The following is a 26,436-nucleotide window of genomic DNA, read 5'->3' on the forward strand; positions in this document are numbered from 1 at the left end:
GAGCCATGTTGTCGGTGAATCTCTTGCCATTTTGCTACAACGTTGAGGTTTTGGAGGTTGGAAAATTGGTGCCGCGACTTTATTCTGTTAATATATGCAATAAATGTTTTCGGAATATCTTCTGTGTATGTGTCTCGGTTCCTTTCTTTGCATGCTATTGGAAAGTATCCTTGTTGTTACTTGGGCACATGGAGCAGGAATTCAAGTATTTACCGATTTTTGTTAAGATTCAGATTATTTTGGTATAGTGCTGGAAAAATTTCTGCTTTGTTTAGCAACGTTGGATCTTGGAAGTGACAATTTCAGTCTATACCGAATGTGCTTAGGGATGACCATTTCGATTCCCATGGGGCTGTTAGGGACAGGAAGGCTGCCCCTATTGTCGCGATCTTGTCCTTAAAATACGATAAGGAAAAAGCTACAAAAGGTCTCAAATTATGTCCACTGTGATACATATATTCTGAACTTATTTTTGTGACATCAAAAACTCCAAATTATGTCCACTGAGATATATTTATCCTACACTTTTTTCTTGTGACATTAAAAACTCAAAACTTGTACCTATGTGATGTATTTACCATCCGTCAAGATTCAATCAGATGATATTTTAGTCAAAACAACCTCCGCCTAGACTATTTGGTGGGATACCTTTTCTAGTAAGAAAATATAGGTTTGTGAGATTATCAAAGAGAGTATTGGAATTAATGCCAACATCATTTCCTTTTTGACATCCATGTTGGCGGATTTTCTAAGGTTTTCATTGATAGAACTTTGATCATTTAAGTAGATTTATAACGGTTCTCATTAATTGAATTTTGATAGAGAGTAAATGTATCACATAAGTACAATTTGGAAATTTTTTTGTCACGAAAAAAAGTTTTGGATAATGTGTCATAGTAAGCATCATTTAGGATTTTTGATGACTATTGCCCAAAATGAAAGATCAAACACCCATCTAATTATCATAGAGACGATAGGACAAGAATTCAATTGTCGTACTTTAGGGATAGGCAACAAAGCCATCCTTAATGTTTCGAGCAAGAGGTTTTCCAAAATTGTCATCAAAAGTAGGCTATGGTCTACGGATGAGAATTTGGGACCAGTTTTGACTTTTGGGTTTTCTTTTTTTTTTTTTTTTTAGTAGTGTTTGGTAGTTTGGATTGTTGAGAAAACTTCCTAATGAATTTTGAAGTTGACAAAACTGTCCATGGAGTTCTTGTAAGTTTAATAAATGTCTTGAAATATTTTGGTTTAAGGAGTTACTATCAAAAGAGAAGTGAGTATCAATCCTAATCTTATCTAGATTGAGGAATCTACTTTAGACAGAATAGATTTAGACTTTATATTGAAGATAAAGATCCTCAAACTGAGAGAATTACTTTTGTTCCTATCCTAACAAAGTTCAGAATAATACAAGTTCAAAAAGTGGCTCCAATCCAGAACGTATATAACAATTATTGATTTGGCATTGATTTCACACCTATAAAGATTTGATTGACTCAATCTTATTTGATTGGCAAATCAATCTTGAGACAAGATTTTTTTTTTTTTTTTTAATGAAGAAGCTTTATGTATGGAAACCAAAACTTTGGTTGTATGGGCGACTAGAGTCAAGAGAAGATTTAGCTTCTCTCACTCAACGGCCACTAAATCTTCTAGATAAATATTTGTCCAATGGGTAGATTGGAAGATGATCCTTTTGAGACTGTCCAACAACTAATTTGGAAGTGGAATGGTATAAAAGGAGACTAAGGTGCCAAGAAGCTTAAAAAAAAAAAAAAAGATAAGGCCCAAAATCCGTAATTTCAAAGCTTGAGCATACTTTGACCATATACTTGTCTTTCGTAAGCTTCAATTTTGTCATTATGAGAAAAGAATAGAAAAAGTGATTGAGTGAGATAATGTAACCTATCATACATAGAATGTAATCACTCAATATTGTAATATCTTATTAATCATTTAGTAGATTCCAACCAGTAGACTATTAGTATGGAAGAGTAAACGTAAACTTGATATAAACTGAGCCGCTATAAGCCTTGTGTGTGATTTCTCTTAGCCCTAGACTCTTAGGGCCTGTTTGTCTGTGTTCTTTTTTTTGTTCCCCGTAACACAATTTCTATTCTTTTGTTCCGATAAACAAAAAAAGAACAGAAACGCGTTTGTTTACACTTTTGTTCCCAGGAACAAATTTAAAACAGAAACAAGAAACAAGAAAACTTGTTTCTTGTTCCCAAAAACACTTTCGAGAAACAATTTTTCTCTCTCCTATTTTTCCTTCTCTTTCTTTTCTTCTTCTTTTCTTCTTCTTTTTCCTTTGGCCGGCGACCTTGCCGAAGCATCACCAACCCCTGGCGAGCTTCAGCTCGCACAAATTGGGTGAGGCCGAGCTCACCCAACCACCGATGAGGCTTGCCCTCGCCAAGCTACCACTAGGCTCGCGAATTGCTGTGGGCTGTAGCAATGGTGTCGGCTTGGACGGCGGAGAGCAGGTAGCGTCGAGCAACAGCAGCTTCACGGGGGCAAGGCGAAGTGACAACGTTAAGGCGAGGCACTGGTGACGGGCTGAGGGCGGAGTCGTGGTGGTATTTGTAGGGGACGGGTTGCAGCTGGCGGCTCGACGTTCGGTTGCAAGCGACGCGGCTGTTACGAGCAAGGCGGATGCGACGGTGCAGTCACGGCAATGTGGCATGGAGCTTCGACGAAGGGTGTTCACAAAAGAGATGAACAACCATTTTTTTTCTTTTCCCTGCTGCACACATCCTCTCACGCATTCTCTTCCTACTACACTCTCTCGTCGACTCTCATCGGCCGGTCGCCGGCCATGGCGAGGCCGGTGATCGGCCAAAAGGAAGAAAATATAAAAAAATAAAAAAAAAAAAAAAAAAAAATTTAAAAAAAAAAAAATTAAAAGAAACAAAAAATTATACAAGTTTACCAAATATGTTTATGTTCTTTTTTTATTCCAGGAACAGAAATTTTGTGCAGTACCAAACACATTCCTTTGTTAAAAAATTATTCCCCAGAACAGCCTGAAATAATTTTTGAATAAAAATGTTACCAAACACAACCTTATTGTTTATTGTTATAGTCTATTGCACACTCACAAGGTGCTTTTGAAGTTCGTTCTATTGTGAAACTATTTTTGAACTTTACACTCTAAATTCAGACTTAGATTATGATACTTTCTATTCTGCTTTAAATTATCAAGATTCTATAAAATTACCTATTCTCCCTTTCTCCGTGATACTTACTAACTACACCAATTAGTATCAAAGCAATGTGCTTGTTATTTTGAAATGTTTTTACTTCTGAGTTAACGATTTTCTATGGCTAGCATTATAGCACTAGGTCTCATTGAAGGACAAAGCCATACTAGACTTTTGTACTTCGATCAAAAAGAGTACGGTGTCTGGAGGAACAAGATGAAAGCCTTTGTCAAATCCAAAAATCCTTTTGAATAAGATGTTGAAAAAGAAGTCGATCCGAATGCCTCATCAGCATCAAGTAGAGAGCAAGATGGCAAAATGCCAAAAACCAGTACAAGTTTATCTCAAACAGAGATCACAAAAAGAGAAGCTTTAGATGCAAAAGATATATATTCTCTTTGTTGGGCTGTATCACCTGTTGAGTATAACAGAATATCTTATTGTGAAATGACACAAGAAGTATGGGACAAACTTCATGTCACCTATGCAGGAACGAACCAAGTGAAAGAAATAAAAATAAACATACTTCTTGGACAATATAAGTCCTTCAAGATAAAGTCCATTAGTGAAATGTTTAGTAGATTCACAAACGTTGTGAATGGACTAGCATATTAATAAAATCTAATCTCAGGGCTATTGAGGCTTATCCTTTAAGGGAGAGGACATAGGTCAAGGGGCATTACCTAAAAAATGACCTATTGACCCATAATTAGGCGCGAGCTCTTCCAAGCCTATATCCCACGTGACATTGGAACGTTCATGACAATTAAGTTACCACTAGCCTAAAAAAAAATAAATGAGTTATGTAAATATACCCCATTTCCTAGGCAACTAGAGAATCTAGAGTTGGAGATTTGATTGTACTAATGAACCAATTATAACCATTTCGGTATCTAATCTTGTTCAGTTTAGAAAGATTTTTGTCACGTAGCCTTGATTGATTTTAAATGTATCCACTAACATATGAGATAATCATGTAGATGCGCAATCATTAAAATGGGGAAAAATCTCAAATAAAGGCCTGAAGTTGAGCCATTTTCTCAAAAAATGACCTAAAGTGGACATTGTCTCAAATAAGGACCCGAGTGACTAACTTATTCTCAATTAAGGACCTAAACTTCTAATTTTATTCATAGCTAGGGATACTTTTGTCCAAGAACATTGTTGTTTATTTTTTGTCTCTCTCCTTCTTCTTTCTTCATCTTTCTCACTCTCTACATCACCTCCATTATCAACCCCTCCATCGCTCTCTGTGTCATCTCGTTGTATGACCAGGATTGGGTTTTCTTTAACATGAGCCATTACAACATAGTCTAACTCATTGAAAATTTTAAATTTCACTCCTCAAAATGGTTTGTATACAATTACATGAAGCCGAAATGAGCTTTCAAAAATAAGTTCTTTTTATTCCAACATTCATCGCAAATTCTGATCTCAAAGCCACAATATAAATATGCTTTTGCTAAGACTCAACTTCTTGCGCAACTCCCAAGCTATGCAACTAATCCCTTTGGCGACGTATTTCTCTCACCTCGAGAGTGAATCAAACTCCACTTATTCTGGGCCTTCCGCTAACCAAGCAACTGCAATTTTTTGTGCTATTTTCAGTCATGCTTGCCAACAATAGAGTAGCAATATCCAAGCATCGCCAGATTGTCTTGTTTGACTAACTTATGCCTCTATTCAATTAACACTTGGTGATCAACAATTTCACGACAAAGAACAATTTTGTTGTAGCTGGCAACTATTTCAACATCGGCAAGAGTTTGCCTCATCAATTTCAAATTCGGCTCTGCCTCTTTTGCGTAAATTTGATCTCCTTTGCAATGCCCATTTGCAATGCCAATGGCTCTTTTCAATAATCCCTAGTGTGGAGACACCCACTCACACTCTTGCCATTCTCATTGACAAAGCTCATCTCCTCAATTGATACCCCATCTTGAGATTGATTATTGGTCGTATCTGACATCATTAACTATAGAAACTGTTGTACTTCATTGCCCCATTGCCACCATTGACAAGTCCTATTCAAGCTCTCGACCTCATCGACCATTGCCCTTGATAGAAAATCCAACATCGTCGTCATCAAATGGAGGTCAATCTGAGCTTTAGGCTGAGCACAAGCGAGCCGAGATTTGATGCATCTTGAGGAACTGAGGATTTTAGCATCCGAGAAGGTGGCCAATAGCAAATAACTCCAATTTGACTTCTTGTCACTAGGACCAACTACGTGATGACATGAAGCTCACGAGGTCGCTGGTAAGGACCCTGATTGGTGTTGAAGAAAGAGGCAATGTAGAGCAAAGGAGGAGGTGTGAGGAAGATGAAAAAAGAAAAAAAAAATAAAGAAAAAAATGTTCTTGGACAAAACTACCCCAAGCTGTAAATAAGATTGGAAGTTTGGGTCCTTATTTGAGACAAAATTAGCCATTCGGGTCCTTATTTGATATAGTGTTCACTTTGGGTCTTTTTTTGAAAAAATGAAATCACTTTAGGCCCTTATTTGAGATTTTTCCTTAAAATAATAGTCAGCAACTAAGGGAGCATTAAATAAATTGTAGGAAAAACAAGCATCTAGTGCTAAGGAATAAGTACGATCCTAATTAAGCAAAGGGAAACCATAATCATGTTGAAAGTACGCAATCAAGGGCAAATGTCTCTAAAGACAATCGAAACATTAAAATAGAGTCTTAAAGGCTTGGTCAACTTTGATTGTGATTTCAGATCAAAAGGCTTCCACTTTTTAAAAGAACATTACCCAAAAATTATTTTTAACCTTTTTGAGGAATTAGAATATTTTGGATTTTTTTTTTTTGGAATTCACTAAAATTTTTTATGAATTTTCAAAATTTTCAGAATTATTTAAATTTTTTAATTTTCTAGCATTTTTATGCATTTTTGAAATTTTACAATATTTAGGAATGCTCTTTGATATCTTATAAAAAATTTCCTTTTTATTTTTTATGCTTTTTATTAGTTAATTAATTATTTTAAAAAATTTCATGATTTTCATGTTTCATTTTATTATTTTCTTTTATGAGTTTTAATATTGATAAAAAGGAATTCAGACCGCCGCGAGGCTCGGCCCAAATAAACCTATATGGCCAGACCAAAAATACTCGGCTTGGCCTCTTCTTCTAATTGCACTAAGCCCACTTCACATCAATTTAAGCCCAGGTTTTCTGAAGCCAGACTAAAGCAAATAATGCCCGAAGATCACCGGTCCAAATTAGAAGTCGACCCGAACTTAACCAATTCTAGTGGAGCTCAAAACCAACTTCACCCTCTCGTTTGCTTTCTCTTCGTCCCAACAAAGACGAATGGCAATGAGCCGGCTTGTCTTCGCCCTTCACTCAATCAAAGAACCGTCCGCCGGGATATACACACACAAGCTGTAAAAGAAACCGCGCATGACTCCACACATGACAACAAAAGTCCCCAAACATTTCAAATAACCAACAAATCGCTTAGAACCATACCAACTGAAGGGAGACTATTGCATCAACCGGGACTCAACCCGTGGCTAGACGCTTAGCAATCAACATGCAGAGATCCAAATGCAGCGTAGCACAACATAGATGGGGGTTAGGACTCGCACGAACCGGACCACGATGAAACCCGGTGCGACGAGCCAAAAGAGGGCACAAATCAGGACAAACAGGGCCATTGGTGGTGCTCTCTACTCGGCTCGGCGATGGCGAATGATGGGCGAGCTAGATGGATCGGGCAACACCCGTTCGCCTCGCACGCCTCCGAGCCGGGATCCCCGTGGAATGGACCCAAATTGGGGAAAAAAAGAAAAGAAAAGAAGTACACCCAGGTCTCACCATGTGTTCAATGCAGTGGAGGGGTAGACGTCGGCTAGGACTCGGCATGGCCACCACCGGAAAACACCTGCGTAGCCTCGCTCTCTGCTCTCTAGTTCTCCCTCCCTTCCACTCACGGCTCACTCTCTCACTCTCTCTCTCTCTCTCTCTCTCTCTCTCTCTCTCTCGTCCACGCCCCCTGTCCAAAGAACCTCCGCAGCTCCCTAGAAAGCTCGCCCTCACCTACTTCGAACCACCACCATCCCGTCGCACCTCCTATGTCTTCGACTCCGGATCTCTTCCAGCAATCTTGGGCATGAGCACATGTCAAGCTTCAATCAGAAAGCGAAGAGCTTTCTGGGTTTGTGCCGTTGTCTTCCTCCTCGAGCTCTGCCCAAAGCGAAAATTTGGATTCCTTCACCACTCGGTTTGAAGACGTCAGCCGGGCGTGGTCATTGGACAGGGTTCGTGCTCGGCATGGTGGCCACTAGAGCCTCTCTCTCACTTTTTGTCCTCGCCCGAACTGTTTTCACCGCTCGCTCTCCCTCGGTCCGATTTCTCTCCATCTGCTGCTCTCTCGCTCACCTTCTTCGTTCCTCTCCGAAACCTCCCCCCGACCGAGAAATCGCGCTCTCCCCTTTGGCGAGTTCTGTCCCCTCCTTTTTCTGTGTCGGTCCTTCTCTCTGTCCTTGCCTCCTTCTTCGTTTGTCATGTTCCTGCCATTCGTCGCGCGAAACGGAGGGTAGGGGAAGGAGTGAACGGGCCAGCCGGGGAATAAAGAAGAGGGGACTAAGCTTTTTCTTTTTTTCCTCCCCAATTTTTTATAATAATTTTTTTATATTTTAATTTTTTAAAAAATTAATAATTAATACTAGTAATGTAAATGTTCCTAATGTCTATATACAATGTAATTTATTGAAAGTTAATTTTATTAGGATTAAAATTAATCCCTATGCAATTTAAAACCTAAATAAATAGTCAAAATTTATGTGTCAACAAGGGTCAATGAAAGTAAACAAGTTGCCGCAATGACTCCCAAAGGATAAAAACAATGTCAAAATTTCAATCCGAGAAACTCAAAGAATAATGCCCTTTGGGACTCTTCAATCATATGAAATAGAAACTCATTGAGAAGGATGAGTCTAGCATAGATTTGGGAGAATTACCAAAAAAGTCATACACCTATTGTAATTGTGCCAATTCAGTCATCAACTCTTTTTTTCCATTTTAGTCCTAAACATTTTATAATTGTACCAGTTTAATCCATCCGGCTAAAATTGACCTGCCGATGCTAACGTAGACATTGACTGTCTGGCGAAAGCTAACATGGCAATTTTTTTGTTTTTATTTTATTTTATTTTTCGAATTTTAAATATTTTTTGAATTTTTGAATTTGTTTTTCTTCTTTTCACCTTCTCCTTCTAGCGCCGGCTAGAGGTGAGGGTTAGGCCAATGGCGAGGCCGGCCTTGCCATCACTAGGTGAGGCCCTGCCAAATTTGGCAAAGCTGGCCTAGCCATCGCTAGGCGAGGCCCCACCAGATCTGGCAAGGCTTGGCCTCGCCTAGCCATGGCAAGAGCCGAGCTCACTAGCACTGGCGAGGTCAACCCTCGCCATGGCTAGGAAGAGCCAAGCCTAGCCAGATCCAAGGTGAGGGTCAACCTCGCCCGGGGACGATGAGGCTTGCCCTCACCATGGCTGGGTGAGGCCGAGCCTCGCCAAATCTAGCGACAGCGGCCTCGCCGACCATCAGCGAGGTTGATCGTCGCCTTGGCTAGGCGAGGCCAAGCCTCACCAGGTCTGGTGGGGTCTCACCCAACCAAGGTGAGGGTCGACCTCGCCGATGGCTGGCGAGGCTTGTTGCCAGTTCTAGTGACAGCCTCACTAGATTTGGCTAGTTAAGGGAATTTTTATTCTTTACATTTTCTTATTTTCTTCCGTTATTTTTTTTCATTTTCTATTTTTTCCATAAAAATACAAATTAAAAAAAGAAAAAAAATACTAAAAATTATAACAAAACGAAAAAATTAAAGCAAAAACCCAAGCAAGAGCTCCTCCATGGCTACCGCCCTATCTTCGAAGGGGTGTTGGCCATGCCTAGCAGTGTTGTTAGGCCTTAGTGAGAGTCGTGGCCTCTTCCAACCCTAAGAAAGGGGTCCCTCCCGATTTTAGCGAGGGTATATTGCCCTTGCCTCTAGACGCCCACCAACAATAGCGCAGAGCCACAATGGGGTGAAGGTTGCTTCCCTTGCATCTTTTTGTTCTTTATTTTTAGATAAGTTTACTTGGAGGTTCTAAAATTTGTGCAATTAAGTTCTAAAATTTGTAAAAAATGTATTCAAGTCTTAAAACTTATCAAATAGGTACAATCAAGTCAAAAGTTAACGCCATCAATTTAATTAACTAAAAATGTTGACATGGCATTTTTATATTAATTTCTCTCTCTTAGTTGGCATTTTTGTATTGTTTTCTTTTTTAAATCTTATTTAAATCAGTTTAAAAAACTTAGAAAAGCTAAAATTAAAAAAAAATTGAAAAAAAAAAGGGCAAGGCATGGCCACGCTAGTAGGCGCCACAGCCGCTGCCAACCTTCACTAGCTCCAAGCAAGGCCTCACCAACCCCAGGCAAGGTCAAGTGACCATTGTCGGCTCGGCGACATCGACCCTTACATGGGGCTGGCAACCCTCGCTAGGTAAGGCTTGCCAACCCTCGCTTGCTGGCCCTTGGAGATAGCTAGCGAGGCCTCGATCTAGGTACCCACCTATATTTGGGCGACATCAGCTATCACTTGGCATCGACGAGCCTCACCGATCCCGGTAAAGGCCATTAACGTTTGCTAGGCCCGCACGAGCATTAACATCACCTAGATTTAAGTGCCCGAGCTTGAGCCTGAGCTTTAATAAGGGTTGCCAACCATCGTTTCGGGCTAGCGAGGCTTCACTTGAGATTGGCGAGGACTCGACCGCCTCACCCAAGGTTGGCGAGAGGTCGCCGCCCTCCAATGATGGGTGGCGACAAGATGGTGGTGGCCATTAGCATGGCCTCGCCCCATTCTTGTGTTTTCTTTTTCCAATTTTTTAAAATAAAAATTTAGCCTTTTTTGTTTTTCTTTTTTTTTAAATAATATTTAAAAATAATAAATAAATAAAATATACCAATTGGGATAGAGACATTAATTTAAAAATGTCACGTTAGCATTTTTCATAAAATAAATTGATGGTGTTAACTTTAGGACTCGATTGGACTTATTCCACAAATTTTAGAACTTGATTGTACTTTTTACAAGTTTTAGGATTCTATTGTATTTTTGTAACAAATTTTAGCACTTTTTGTGAAATTATTACTTTTTTTAAATAAATAAAAAGTTGCAACCCCTTTTTTCTTTCTGAGTTTTTTCGGGTACCGGGAAGGGGGAGAAAAGGTAGAAAAAGAAAAAAATTAAAGAAAATAAGAAAAAAGTAAATGACAAAAATGTTCTTAACCAGCCAATGAGGTCGATCATTCTTTGAAACTTACATGCTTACTTCAAAACCTTATTTAACATAAAGTTCACTTCAAACCCTTAATTGAGAAAATGAATATACTTTAAACTTTTATTTGAGATAGTGTTCACTTTAAGTTCTTATTTAAAAAATTGAGGGCACTTCAATCATTATTTAGAATTTTCCTTAGGCTATAAGTTGTGTTTGAGGCTACGTCCTTCATATTGAAGAACGACTGTGTCTACCCTTACTCTTGTTGGCAATTTCATCTATGGACATAGATCAAACCAATCAAATCACATAGATTTGATGTCTCATTTATTTTCTTATTTTAAGTTAAATCATTTGCTTTTCACAACACCTTCTTTCTAAATCCATACCATTTATTATACTTGTTGATACCTAAATTTTGATTAAACACTTAGATTTAAATTACACAAAAAAGTAGGGATCAACTCGGTCATAACAAAAAAAAAGGATTTTCACAACACTTTTTTTTGTTTCTGTTCCTGGGAACAGAAAAGGAACAGAAATGAAACCATGCGCACCCTTAATTTCTAATATTGCTGTTCGACAAAAAAAAAAAATTCTAATATTGCTGGACAAAACGGGAAATAACAATAAAAAAGCGAAAGAAAACAAAACAAGGTACCTTTAGGTTCAGTCACCTGAACGGGAGCAGAAAGATCCCGGACCGGTGGTGGCGCTGCCACCGTCACCACAGTCACCAAGTCGGGTTGTAAAAGGAGTTCGTCTCAAACCTCACGTTGCAGCTCGGAGTCAATACCTTCCTCCCCGTTTCCGGAGGGAGACGTGCTATCGCCGACCGAAGGCATGTGCCGCAGTCCGATGCGGTCAAGTCGGGCGTGCACTCCGCGAACGTGTACAGCCGTTGCGAGCCCACGAGCTCAGCCTCTCCGCAGCAGCCATTTTCTTCCCGATCCACTCGCTCGGCCGTCCGCAGTACATCGTCCATGGTTTCATTCAGGAGTTGAAAGAACCGAGATGGGTCCTCCGAGACGTTCCAACCGGTCTCCCCGCCTCGCGAAAGGGAATGGTTGCATGACCGAGTAAATGGGCCGATCCGAGTACCTCAAAGATGCATATGTCGTACCGCATGATGGAGATCCTTTTGCCGGGGCATAGCTGGCCAATTTCTTGGGCTGCGGTGGCTACGCAGTTGCTGCATGTCGGGCGTCGATGTCGCCACGGCAGAGGAAGATCCCGTAGGTCTGGTCTCGGCGGGTATCCGCCAAAAGGGCTCAAACAAGTACATTTTATTCCGCTGTGCTTATTGATTTTGGTGTTTTACAGTCATATAAGAATTCGATTCTTCTTGATTAATAAGTTGTTTATGTGAATAATTTTCTAAATGTGGTATCAAAGCAAGTCATATATGATTGTAGAACCCCTTTTTTTTTAATGAACAAAAATTCGAATTTTTTTCTTTTTAAGCCGAATATGAGCGTTGTTTTTTCATGTGGATTTTTTGATCGATTGATTCTGAAATCTTAGAGCTTTTTTTCTACATGTCAAGATCTTTCCAACCATATATAATTTGTATAATTTCGTTGAGAATTAAGAGACAATTTTAAATTTGAAATTCTAGGGTTCATACATTAAAAAGTTTTAGAATTTTCAAATTACTTGCAATTGATTAATGTTCGTTATAAATCGTTACATGGGTATTGTTATATATATGTTTTAGCATCCTTTTGTTGTGTTAAGGTAAGTTTTTAGGGCTTAAATTTAAGAAAACTGAATTTCGGTCAGGCTTAGATCCGAAATTTTGAAGCTTGTATGTGGATTTACTCGTTTTTTCTTCATTTAATTCATTCTAGTAAATTATATTAATGTTAGAAGCAAGAACCATGAAGAGATTTCATCGAAAAACCGGGTCGTGTGACCTGGTTTACAGCTTTTTCGGGACCCGGCTGGAGGTTGAAGAAAACCTCTAGCCGGGTCGGCCCTTATTAAGGGCATAAGCCCATTTTTTTTTGGTTTATTTTATTGTTGATTCTAGACTCACGCCCAAAATGCTTTTAAAGGGTCTATAGGTCGAACACGCTTGTAGCCTAGAGTCAGTCTGTCAAGCCCAAGCGAGGAAATAGTCTGGTATATCTTAGGGCCCGCAGGCCGGCCTGTTTCCAAGCAACGAAAAGAAGGTTTATGACCGTGCTGGGTTTGGGCCTTACGGGTCTAGCCCACGCCCGCGGTTCGATTTGGGCTACTTGCGGGTCCTAGGCCCCGCGGAAGGGTCCGAAGTATCAAAATAATAATAAAATAAAAATATTTAAAAATATAATTTTAAAAGAAAATTGTGGCAAAAATTGTTGTTTGATAAATGTAATATGATCTTGGGAAACACATGTTGTAAAGTGTTTCATATTGTTTGATGAATTTTGGGTATAAATTTTTAGAGTTCCCTATTGATAAAAACCATTTTTAAATTTGGGAATTATTCTTCATGCTATTTTCCAAAATATTCATCGGCCCAAAGGGGATAAATTTTTTGAAAATTATATATAATTCCCCTCCATATTGATATTATGGAGATGTATAATTTAAATGATTTGTCTACCCAAAGGGATGGATCATTGACAATTATATATTATTCTCCTTGTTGTTGTTTTATAAACTTGATGCTGTGGAAAATAATTGTGCATTATACACTCTGCCCAAATGGGAGTTTATAATGTATTTAATTATTTTTGTTGAATTGTTTATTGCCCATAATTGATCTTATTGCATTATGTATAACAAACAGTTACCTTTTGCTATAAACAACAATAATCCCATGGTTGAAATGTTAACTTGATCAAATATTATACTGTTAAGAACTTGGTACAAAATGGAAACATTGTGATTGAAAATATCAGAATTGAGTCCATGTTGGATGATCCTCTAACAAAAGACTTACAACCCATTTTGTTTAAAGAACATGTAAAAAATATGAGTGTTTTAGATTCTTTTGATTTCTTTTGTTAGTGGGAGCTATATAATTTGTATTTCTAGATATTATAGTTATATGCAAACTGATAATACTTTTATGATATATATTAAAACATTTATTTTTCAATGATCATTATTGTTGATTCTATTGTTATCTTTTCTCATGTTAATTGAGAAATTGAAGTATAAAACTGCTTATTTAAACAAATTTTAGTTTAAAGATGACTGGATGTCACTGATTGTGAGATCTCATGTTGGATTATGACATAGTCGTGCAATTTCATGTTGTTTAGAAATTGCGTTAATGCAGTTTCATGTCATTGAGAAATTACATTGAGGACTGATAAGAAATAATGTATATTTTGATAACATGTTGGCATTATTTCTTACTATACTACTAGACCCATAATCCATGAAAATATAATGCTTATTATATGTGATTATGGAAGGTCATGTGTTGTAGTATTTTCTTAACACATTGATCTCCATAATCCTATATTGAGATTATATATGATTGGATTGGTTTTGAGATATCGTTATTGGAATATTATTTTTAAAGTTGTGGCTACATAAAACAAAATTTTTAGTTATTAACTTGATAGTGTCATTTTCAATATAAAATATTTTTCAAAATAAAAATAAGTTAATTAATGTAGCCCAAGTGGGAGAATGTTAGAAATTTCCTATAATATGGGCTTACAATAATTAATTGATTTTTATTTTAAATAATTGGGTTAATGGATATTCTAATATTTGTCAAACGATTGATCTTATTGAATTGTGTATTAACATATATTAATAATGGGTCTAGTTGAGCAGCAAGGTATAGATAATTGTGTTTAACTGAATCCCATAATGGAAATGGCCTAGTTGACACGTTATTGATTAGGGTTTGCTAGGTCCCATCTCTAGCCTATATAAGGGTAGGTTATACCTATCAGTTGCTTTAATCCCATTGAAAGCTATTATATTGAAATAGGTCATAGTGAGAAAGATCTAGCATTCCAATAGATCTCTGATTATCAAAGTGATATATTTTTCTTCAAGTGAAGCAATGACTCAAATAGGTACGTATTATTCCGTTATGCTTATTGATTTCGGTGTTTTATAGTCATATATGAATCCGATTCTTCTTAATTAATAAGTTGTTTATATGAATAATTTTCTACATGTCTCCCCTAGTTATCGCCTTGGTCACCAGCTCCTCGCACCCTACGACGATGCGGTGGAGGCCTTTTGCTAGCTCAAGACCGCCAATAAGGACTGGTTTTGTGAAGGTGTCAACACTAACCGAAGTGACCTGCAGCGTGATTGAGCGGAATAGGGTATTGAAAAAATGAAGGCAAGAAGAAGGTTGACACCCGAGGCTGGTCTTGATCAGAGATTGGTCAATCTAGAGAGAGAGTGGATAGACCACACCTTTTAAGACTGACTCACCTAATGAGGAGGATAATGGGTCGACGTCAATCGAAGGAACAAGGGGGTGGCGGAGGCGTGCTGTGGAGGAGAGTGACAGAAGCGACACAAAGGCAAACGTCGTAGGTTGGTGATGAAGTGCTAAGGTCAATTATATAAGTTGAGGAAGTTTTGTGTTAGGTCACCTACTTATTTTTAAATGGGTCAGATTTGACCCATTTAGAATAGCTTAAAAATTTTTGGACCCATTTTAATTAGGTCTTTATATATTTATAATCCACATGCAACCCACTTATACAAAAAATGAGTTGAAATATGGGTCATGGACCAATTTTGACACCTTTACTGGAGGGCAAGTAGGGTCTCCCACCTCATGGCAAATCTCACGCCTGTTTCGTTCCTTGAGTTTTTTAAGGACCTACTCAAGTCTAAATCAAAAGTTCATGGACATATAGAAAGAAGATTACAAATTTAAAAACCAAAAGTGGACTTTTATACAAGCTTATAATGACAAAAAAAGAACCAATGAAAGCCAAATGTAATATATCCTTCACAAAATGAGCTCTACCTTCACCATCTCCCCACCTCTCCTCCTCTAACATAGCCCAAGTTCGGCTACTAGAATAATAGGATTGGGAGAGTGATTTGTACAGACAAGAACTTAGTCACAAAATCGAGCAGAAATTTCTATTTTGCGCAAGCTTGAACAATGGGCATAACTTTGTTGATTCAGATTGGAATGACTTGATTCTCAAGCCAAAAGAATAGAGACTAAACAATCTACAACTTTTGTGTTTTGAGTTTTATCATATGCACTATTGGCTTGTTGAATTTTGATGGAAATGGACAAAACAAGATTGGACAGAATGAAGAAGGATGGAACTTCAATGGTTACTCTTCTAGGCTTCCAAGGAAGTTGAAATGGCATCGATTCTTCAAGATCAATGGCTGCAACTCTTCAAGGATGCAGGCTTTAAAAGCCCCGACTCTTCAAAGATGGAGTGAAAACTCTTTTAAGTTTTCAAGGGGGTTTGAAGTTTTCAAGGTTCAAGGGAATTGCACAAAGCAAATTTTCATTAATCAAATTGTTCTGTCATTACAAAGATTCGATGATCTTTTATAGAAATACAAAAGAAGAGCAAGAGTCTAAAGTCAAGTCTAGGAACGATAAGTTACATAGAAACTATGAGCTATTAAAATTAAAAAGAAAAAAAACTTCCAATGCTTCTACTTGTCCCAAAGTGCCATGATGTAAGCTTTGGTGTTTGGAAAATGACTAAGTCTTTATGACAAAGTCAAAGATAAGACCTTCTCGATGAGAGCATTGTCGATCTTGAATAAGTGTAAATCTTCTTGGTCGAGTGAGTTGGTCTTGAATATGGGCTGTATTATCTCCATTAATTTGCTCATCATCGTCTCTCACATCGAAACTATGAGCTATTAAAATTAAAAAAGAAAAAATACTTCCAATGCTCCTGCTTGTCCCATAGTGCCATGATGTAAGCTTTGATGTTTGGAAAATGACTAAGTCTTTATGAAAAAGTCAAAGATAAGACCTTCTCGATGAGAGCATTGTCGATTTTGAATGAGTGTAAATCTCCTTGATCGAGTGAGTTGGTCTTGAATACGGGCTGTATCATTCTCCATTAATTTGCTCATCATCATCTCTCACATCGACGAAGTGGTACTCATTTTAATTGACAGCTATCACCCCGACACCAAACCCTTCCTTCCTAATTCCACCTACCAAAATATCATCAATGAACTCCTCTCATCACTTTCCTCTGCCGCCAATTTAGCCGGCAACAACCGCGGCAGCTGTGGTGGGTTCTCCAACGCCACTGCTGGCGAATACCCACCAGACCAGGCCTATGGGATCTTCCTGCATGGCAACATTGACGCCCGGACATGCAGCAACTGCATAGTTACGCAGCCAAAGATATTGGCCGGCGATGCCCCGGAAAAAGAACCTCCGTCATCTGGTACGACGTATGCATGCCGAGGCACTCGAATCAGCCCATTTACTTGGTCAAGCAAAACACCCCTGTGAAGGAGCAGGTGAACGGTCGGAATGTCACAGAGGTCCCATCTCGGTTCTTTCAACTTTTGAATGAAACCATGGACGTTTTACTATACCAATCACACATGGATATTATTTCTTGCACACAAAAAACAAGACTTTTTCTTTTTCTTTTTTTGTTTCGAAGTTTGCCAAAAGGGTCCAGACAAAAAAGGATATGTTGTTTCCAACATCAAAACTGAATGTGGAATAGAATTTGAAAATCAAAGTACTGTAGACTTTTCTAATGAAAATGGTTTTTTAATTTTTTTTTCTTACACTCCATGACAAAATGGAATCGTTGAAAGGAAAAATCGTTCTTCACAAAAAATTGACCAGAACTCTTTTGATTAAAACAAATTCCTTTTGGTGGATTATAGAAATTGTGATGTTGTAGCTAATTTGCTGGTTTATTATATATATTGATAATGGGCTACAGGGAAAATTCAATACAAGGGCTCAAAATTCTTTTATTTTCTCAAATATGGATCTAAAGTGGCAATGTCAGTTAAATAAGGATATGTCCTCACCAGATAATGAAGGGCATTTTTGTCCTTTATATTTTATTATTTTCTTCCCTTTTTTTCATTTTGTTTTGTTTTTTTTTCCATAAATAATACAAACTAGAAGAAGAAAAAAAAAAGACAAAACTTATAAGAAAACAATTTAAAAGAGAGAAAAAAAACCTAGGTGGTCCCTATGGATGATGGGGTCGCCAGCCTTCGCAAGGGCTGTGGCCTCCCCCAACCTTGGGAGAGGGCCTTTTCTTGATTCTGGCGAGGGCTTATTGCCCTCGCCTCTAGTCAGTAGGGTCACTGGCCCTTCAACGACCCCGTCAACTATGGCCAATGCCCCACCAGCAATGGGGCAACGGCCACAAGTGAGCAGCCCTCCCCTTGTACTTTTAAAAAAAAAAAGTTTTAGCCTTTTTTTTTTTTAGCTTTTTGCAAAAAAAAAAGAAGGAAAAAATGAAGGAAAATAAGCAAAGAAAGTAGATGGTGAAAATGCCCTTAATTGGCCAAGAAGGTCATATCATTCTTTAAAACTAATATGGCAATTTCAGAACCTTATTTGAAATAAAATCCACTTTAGTCTCTTAATTGAGAAAATACAAACATTTTAGGCTCCTATTCGAGATAATATTCATTTCAAGTATTTATTTGAGAAATTTAAGGTACTTCGAGCCCTTAATTAGAATTTTCTTTAGGCTATAAGTTGTGTTTGAGGTTGGGTCCTTCATATCAAAGGACAACTGTGTCTACCCTTACATTTGTTGGTTTTGGGGTGTGACAATTTTATTCATGGACGTAGGTCAAATCAATCGAATTATGTAAATCTAATGTCTCCTTTATTTTCTTATTTTAAGTTAAATCGTTTGTTTTTTGCAACACTTCCTTTCTAGATCCGTCTAGGTCGAGGATACCATTCCTTGTACTCACTTGACCAAATGTTTATTTTGCGATCCCATAAAAGTCCACGTGGGATATCAACTGTCCCCGCTTGTAACTAGTTGGGTCGAACTTAGAGGTGAAGTGCGCCATCATGTTCGGCCACTAGAACTTTCGGAGAAATACTGTCACGCCCCGAACCTCGAGCGCGCCAACATCCCACTGCGGTCGATCAAATGCGACATTCCCAGGTAGTGTCGCCGATCCCATTGTTTTATTAATGCGCAAGCGGAACGTATTATAAAACCCCTGACAATAAAATACGGGATAGAAAAGCAGGAAACAAAACCACAACATAACACTTTCATAATTCAACAGAATTACAAACAGAAGTCTATGGCCAACAGTTTACATAAGACCGGCTCTTAAAAAGGAATTGTCCTATGACCTACAAGTCGGACACGTTCTCCAATCTTATTACTTCACGTCTGCAACTCCTCAAAGCCAACCAAAGCTATCTGGTCGCTCCGTCCACCAGGGACCTGAAATTTTAATCCCACAATCGGGATGAGACGATGTCTCAGCAAGTTCAACCCCTTAAACCCCTATCAGAAAGAAAATACGCCCCGAGTGGCCTAGCCACATCACACGTAAGACTTACCTCGCCTCGGCCTTCATCTGCGGTTAGCACAATTTATGTAATTCAACCACATACAATTATGATAACCAAACAACCATGGCACAACCACATTATCAAACAATTCAACCACTTGGATCGTCTCAGCGATCAATCGACTCGGCCGATTACATGTCATTCTAGCAAATCAATCATTGCTCTCAATCACGACCCTATAGGAAGGCTTAATAACCAGTGGCAATCACGGCCCCACTCGGCACGACCTTTAATTAGGTGGTCCATCACGGCCTCACTGGGCACGACCTCTCATAGGTGGTCCATCCCGCCTCACCGAGCACGACCTCTCATAGGTGGTCCATCACGGCCTCACTAGGCACGACCTCTAATAGGTGGTCAATCACGGCCCCATTAGGCACGACCTCTCTTAGGTGGTTCATCGCGGCCCTATTAGGCACGACCTCTCATAGGTGGTTCATCACGGCCTCACTAGGCACAACCTCCAATCGGTGGTTAATCACGGCCTCACTAGGCACGACCTCTAATAGGTGGTTAATCACGGCCAATCTCCCATCAATTCCCACACTTAGGGTTTTCTAAAGAATCCTCATAAATCGCAATCACACTCAATTTGCCACAATCAATCATCAAATTCAAATTCTAAATACACAAAGAAATGATCAAGACGAAATTCCGAGAGAATAAGGTTCCCAAATAATTTTCAGAATTTATTAAATAATTAAATTTATTCCGAAAATTAATATAATAATAATATCCATATTTTTCATGATCCATGCTCAATTTATAATATCCAATCATCGATTTCAAAATCCGACTACACAACAATAACCGGCACGAAATTCTGAGAATTTAAGGCCTCGACAAAATTTTCGGAATTTAATAAATAATTTAATTTATTCCGAAAATAATTAAATAATAATATTTTAATAATTTCGAATATTAAAATATTATTTAATTATTCAATAATTTCGAGATATTTAAATAAATCAAAAGTAAATTCCTTTATGTCACATCAAGCTTTATATTAATGTAAACCTTCATTTAGCCTTAAATTAAACTCACTTTAAGCTAATTAAACACATTAATATAATCCACACTTAAACAAATTAAACTAATCACCTAATCACACTTAACATAAACTAAGCACACCTAAAGCATCATTAACCCTCTAAGCGAGGTTTAGTGAGTTAAACTCACCGGATTAGCGAGCCGAGCGGACCAAAACGACGGGGACGCCGAGGAGAACAACTTTCCTCAAAGCGGGCCGAGCATCCGGGCTCGGGAAGACGGCAAAAACGGGCCAAACGCCCGCTACATACCCATTTCCTGCAGCTTCGATCATGGGCGGAGGAGGGCTGATCCGAGCCTAATCGGGCGGAGGAACGGCGAGGGAGAGGGCGGTAGCTCGGGCGGCCAACGGCGGGGCCTCACGGTGGCCGGAGGTGAGCTGGACGGCTCCGCCGAGCTTCCCTGCATCTGGAAACGCTGTTGGACTCGCGGAATGCCGGGACGAGCAGAGGCGCACGGTTGCTGGCCTCGTTTGCTTGCGACGGCGACTTCGGCCACCTGTGGGACAGGGCGGCGGACGGCGACGGACGAGGCTTCCCGGTTCGCTGCTGGGTCCTTCGAGCAACAAGGAGATGGCGAAGAGAGGAGAGGGAGACGGAGATCCGAGCGGCGAGGCGCGGTTGCGACGGCAACGAGCGGACGGCGAGGACGGCGTGCGGCGGCGTGAGGCGGTGACGGGTGGCTCCGGGCGGGCTGCTCGACGATCTCCCTTGCTGCTGGTGGCGTCCGAAGAAGAAGAAGGTGGAGATGGAGGGGCGGTCGAGAGAGAGGAAGAAGAGAGGGAGGAGAGAGAAGGGGGCTCTTTTCTTTTCATTTTCCTTTTCTTTAATCCCACAAAATGGCCCACCATGACATCATCCATGATGTCATACTCCACTCACTCAAAACTCCCACAACCTTATTCCAATGGGTTCAATTCCATTTTCCGCCGGGGTCCAATTCTTGTACGTCTCGTTTCTTCAATTCTCATCAATCCTCTTCAATTTGAATCAAATTGAAGTCCGTAAAATAAATTCAACATCACCACACTTCAATTCACATCTTCACTTGTCTATAAAATCAACTTGAGTCCCAAAAGCACGACCAAAGACGAGCTTACTATTTCTCGAGCCAAATTAGCCATTTTCGGATTTAATTTGCCAAAGAACTCTGATTGCATGAAAAATCTTCCAAAGATAAGTCAATGATCCTAAAATGATTTGTGACACACCCAGACTTCCAATTTCTGAATGCGATCTTAATTCCATGGTTAATTTCACTTTGGCACGATACTAGCGCGGCCCAACCTACCGGGTAGCCTTTAGAAATTTTCATGCATTCGACCTGTGGTTGATCATCTCAAGCCACAATGTACATCTTTGAAACATTGGCGACTTTCGGTTGTCGGGGTAATCTCAAGGTTTCAAATACGGACACAGGGTACCCAATCGATAGAAAAGTCGGTCCAGTGCCGATCGACATGAATCGTGTGATCTGGTGGAATCACCCACACCTGATCACATGCCTTTGTCGAGTCGACCTATCTCCGGTCTCTAATCGATTTTTATTTGTGTCGTAATGACCCTTGCAGATTAGCTCGGTCGAAAGGTCGCTTCCTGGCCAAATCCTCGAGTCTGATGCATTAGAATTTCTTAGCGACTTTACCCGATAGACTAGTTTCCAAATGAGTGGCCGACTCAAGGAAAAGAACTATATGCGTGCCAACGAAATGCCCGTCTCAATTTATTGAAGATAGAATTGGAAAATCGGGATGTCACAAATACCGCCAAGAAGATTGTCCAAGTTGATCCTGTTGACCTTGAGGAGTGGTATTTAGGGGAGGTACTTGAGTAGAAAAATAATGTAAGATCAATAATTTGATTAGATAAATCAAAAGTTGATGGACATTATTGAAAGAAACATTCAAATTTAAGGACCAAAAGTTGACTTTTATACAAGCTTATAATGACTAAAAAGAAGAACCAACAGAAGCCAAATGTAATTATATCCATCGCAACATGAGCTCTACCTCCACCATCTCCCTCCCTCTCCTCTTCTCCATCAATTTGCTCATCGGCATCTCTCACATCAGTGAAGCGGCACCTAATTTTATCGACAACTATTGCCCCGACACCAAACCCTTCCTTCCTAATTCCACCTACCAAAATAACCTCAATGAACTCCTCCCATCACTTTCCTCCGCTGCCGATTCCGCCAGCAACAACATCAGCAGCAGTGGCGGGTTCTCCAATGCCACCGCTGGCGAATACCCACCTGACCAGACCTACGGGATCTTCCTCTGCCGTGGTGACATCGACGCCCCGACATGCAGCAACTGCGTAGCCAAGGCAGCCCAAGATATTGGCCGGCGATGCCCTGGCAAAAGAATCTCCATCATCTGGTACGACATATGCATGCTAAGGTACTCAGATCAGCCCATTTACTCGGTCATGCAACCTTATCCTGTGGCGAAGCAGGGGAACGGTTGGAACGTCACAGAGGACCCATCAGGGTTCTTTCAACTCCTGAATGAAACCATGGACGATGTACTGCGGAGGGCCCCGAGCAGTGGATCGGGAAGAAAGTGGCCGCCGCAGAGGCTGAGCTCGTGGGCTCGAAACGGCTGTACACGCTCGCGGAGTGCACGCCCGATTTGACCGCATCGGACTGCGGCACATGCCTTCGGTCGGCGATAGCTCGTCTCCCTCCGGAAACGCTAGGAGGAAAGGTATTTACTCCGAGCTGCAACGTGAGGTTTGAGGTCTACTCCTTTTACGACCCCGACTTGGTGACTGTGGTGACGGTGGCAGCGCCACCACCGGTCCGGCTTCTTTCTCCTCCTGCTCAGGTGACTGCACCTAAAGGTACCTGGTTTTGTTTTCTCTGGCTTTTTTATATTATTTCCCACACTGTCCCGCAATATTATAATTTTCTTTTTTTCGTCGAACAGCAATATTATAAATTAAATAGCTGTTTTTCGCTTGGGAATAAGCCAAATTTCTTATACAATTGGTGTTTGATCATTGGAATGTATACTGCAGCTGAGTTTCCACGATAATTCAATCTCGATGAATGTAATCATAGCCATTCAATGTGTAAATCTTTTTATGGTGTTGACGGACTATTTATTAATATTTTTCCAAAGAAAATGCCACCTTAAAGTCAAGTGAGGAGATGTTGACGGACTACATATTAATATTTTTCCAAAGAAAATGCCACCTTAAAGTCAAGTGAGGAGATGTTGACGGACCACATATTAATATTTTTCCAAAGAAAATGCCACCTTAAAGTCAAGTGAGGAGATGTTGACGGACTACATATTAATATTTTTCCAAAGAAAATGCCACCTTAAAGTCAAGTGAGGAGATGTTGACGGACCACATATTAATATTTTTCCAAAGAAAATGCCACCTTAAAGTCAAGTGAGGATTGAGTGGATGCATACGACTCCTGGTAAACACGGGCATGAGTGGATCACGAGGGACTGGCACGGGGATTCCACTTTGACTTGCAAGAGCCCTTTTTAAAAGTGGTTTTTGAACTCATTTTAAATAAAACGGACGGGAAATTAAAAATCACTAGTAAAGTGATTTACAAAGTAATTTTTTGGCCTCATATTTGATACTTACATGTGATCTACTTATTTAGATACTTATATTATATCATTTACTAAATAAATGTTGTAAGCTTTTTCTGTAAATATGCACTGCTTGAATTTATTCTGTCAGATCAAACCGTTTACGAGTCTAGTTACAATAAAACTTGCAAATCATTTCTATGTTGTACACCAATTTTACCCAGCGGTAAATCAAATTGTCTTTGATTACCATCCATTTGATGCATTCGTATTGGACTTAGAAGGATATAAATTGGCGTATCTTTATTCAGAACCAAAGAAACCCTTCTCTCCCTTGGAAAATATCTGCAAAACATACGAAAGTTATCACCACAACTGAAAGTATGATCCTCCATATGCAGGAAGAAGCAATAAATCCACATTGATAATCACTGCCATTGCAGTTCCTGTTGGCGTACTTGTAGTGTTTCTCTCTTGCTTCTTGTTTCGTTTGGAGGAAAGGGACCACGACCCATGAGCTCGTCCAAGAAGAAGCCGGTAGTTGGCTAAGTTCTTGTTGAAAACATTATGTCCGCGGCTTGATAAAGTTATGTGCCTTCATTGAAATGACCAGTCTCATGCGGTTTTGTCATGTAGGCACGAATAAAATTACAAATGAGGAACCCTTGCAATATGATTTAGCTACAATACAAGCTGCTACAAACAATTTCTCTCATCAAAACAAGTTGGGTGAAGGTGGATTCGGTGAAGTTTTTCAGGTATTATTAGTTTTGATGCATCAGGAACTGCTTATGTTAAGTTAAAAGACTATCGTCAAAAGAAAAGAAAAGGAAACAACTGAAATAATCATTTCAGGGGAGGCTTCCTAATGGGCAAGATATAGCAGTGAAGAGGCTATCTCGGAGCTCAAGACAATGTGCTGAAGAATTTAAGAATGAAGTTAGGTTGGTAGCAAATCTTCAACATCGAAACCTTGTGCGGCTACTCGGATATTGTTTGGAGGGAGAAGAAAAGCTACTTGTTTTTGAATTTGTGCCTCACAAAAGTCTAGACTACTTTTTGTATGGTAAGTTTAAGTTGAGTACACAACTGTCTTCTCTAATATGCTGGCCTCTTACTCATTATATGATGAAATTGTAATTGAAAATAGGTATCTAATCTTAGCAAGCTAGATCAATTACTAAATTACAAGATGACTCTCTAATTGTGCAGATCCTGAGAAAAATATGCAATTGGATTGGTTAAAGCGTTATAGGATAGCATGGGGAATAGCTCGAGGAATGCACTATCTACATGAAGATTCCCGACTTCGGATTATTCATCGTGACCTGAAAGCAAGTAATATCTTGTTAGATAGTGACTGGAACCCAAGGATTTCAGATTTTGGCACGGCTAGGATTTTTGGAGTTGATCAAACTCATGCAAGCACTAATAAAATCGCGGGGACTTTGTAAGTTTCAAATTCTCATTACATTGGCTGATCATTTGGTCGTGTCAAGAGATGTGACTCCCTACATGGCATTGATTCGAGCATACTTAGATTGAATTTTTGTATCCTCTATTTTAGGCACATGTGTGTTGCAATCAATGTGGCTTTTTGTTTGTAGGGGTTATATGCCTCCTGAATATGTAAGGAATGGGAAATTCTCCATTAAATCCGATGTCTATAGTTTCGGTGTCCTACTTCTAGAGATCATCACTGGAAAGAAGAATGATCATTTCTGCCAATCAGATGGGGGCGAAGATCTAGCTAGCTATGTAAGTTGCCTATACTATTGTCATTGACAAGGTTATTGATGCAAATGCCGTACTGCACTCTTTGATATTTTGACTGAGTCAGGCTGAACTTCGATACAGGAAGTACATGTACACTTTGCTCCCTCCAAACTAACATGACTTTAGCATTGCGACTATGGTTAACATAACTTGTGTGATACTAATTATATGCTCCATTGAATTAATGCTACAATTTACCAAGGGTATTTTTCTTTCTAATGGATTGTAAACAGGCATGGAGAAACTGGAGAGACGGGACACCATCGGAAGTTATGGATCCGGCCATCCTAGACTTGGGTTCAAGAGATGAAGTGTTGAGGTGCCTACACATCAGCTTACTTTGTGTTCAGAAAGATACGGTTGATAGACCCACCATGGCGACAGTGCTTCGCATGCTTAGTAGCCAGCCCGTCACTATGTCGCAGCCTCAATGTCCGGCCTTCTTCCCTCAAAGTACAGACCAATCCAATAGTAGATCAATTCAGCAATCGGTCAACGGAGTGACAATTACAGAATCATACCCCCGATGATACAAGTAATTGTTTTATGTGATAGCTTTGCAGGCCTTGATATAATTGGCCTTCCGTGGATACCATTAGTGAACAATGATCAATGTCTGTTTACTGGAGATCCTATGTATGACTTTTATTTCTCAACTTTGCGCTTTCATCGTTAAGTCAGCAATTCCCTTGAGTTGCTCAACTGCCGCTTAGCCTAGTGCTCATGACGATGCACTATAGAACCTTCAATATGCCAAAGGACCAAGCACAGCATAGCTAGCGGCATAGGAACCGACTTGGCGTCAACAGCTGATAGAGCCTAACTCGGAGTTGGCAGAGGTTTTCCGACAAGATAGGAGATCTCATAAGGATGATGATAGGAGATCTCGGAAGGAGAAGTATTACAAGCTTTGAATGGAAGCGCCGCTTAATCAACGCACTAGCTCTAACTATCCTAAGGTAGCAAAATTTCCCGTTGTGTTCATTGCAACCTACATGAATGGTGTTACGGCTGCCCCGCTATTCACATTGTCAAATCAAAAATCTTTTTTCAAATAAACAAAGAAAAACCA

At 39.6% G+C, this 26,436-nt stretch overlaps 1 protein-coding gene and 1 long non-coding RNA gene across 2 annotated transcripts; one reads left to right on the forward strand and one right to left on the reverse strand.

Moving 5' to 3' along the window:
* Positions 1 to 18,654: 18,654 nt before the first annotated feature.
* Positions 18,655 to 20,413, reverse strand: LOC120293319. The gene is made up of 2 exons (XR_005551072.1): positions 20,162 to 20,413; positions 18,655 to 18,851 (listed from the first exon to the last, which is right to left on the reverse strand). It is a non-coding gene; the product is annotated as an uncharacterized LOC120293319 (long non-coding RNA).
* Positions 20,414 to 22,029: 1,616 nt separating this feature from the next.
* On the forward strand, positions 22,030 to 26,020 carry LOC104447043 (putative receptor-like protein kinase At4g00960). Its single transcript, XM_039313899.1, is given in 7 exon segments — positions 22,030 to 22,594; positions 22,597 to 22,875; positions 24,225 to 24,346; positions 24,444 to 24,654; positions 24,801 to 25,038; positions 25,196 to 25,346; positions 25,598 to 26,020. Coding segments are annotated over 7 exon segments (1,863 nt in total). The 3' UTR covers positions 25,895 to 26,020.
* Positions 26,021 to 26,436: the final 416 nt, after the last annotated feature.

The sequence above is a fragment of the Eucalyptus grandis genome, chromosome 5 (assembly GCF_016545825.1).
Source record: "Eucalyptus grandis isolate ANBG69807.140 chromosome 5, ASM1654582v1, whole genome shotgun sequence".
NCBI lineage: Eukaryota > Viridiplantae > Streptophyta > Magnoliopsida > Myrtales > Myrtaceae > Eucalyptus > Eucalyptus grandis.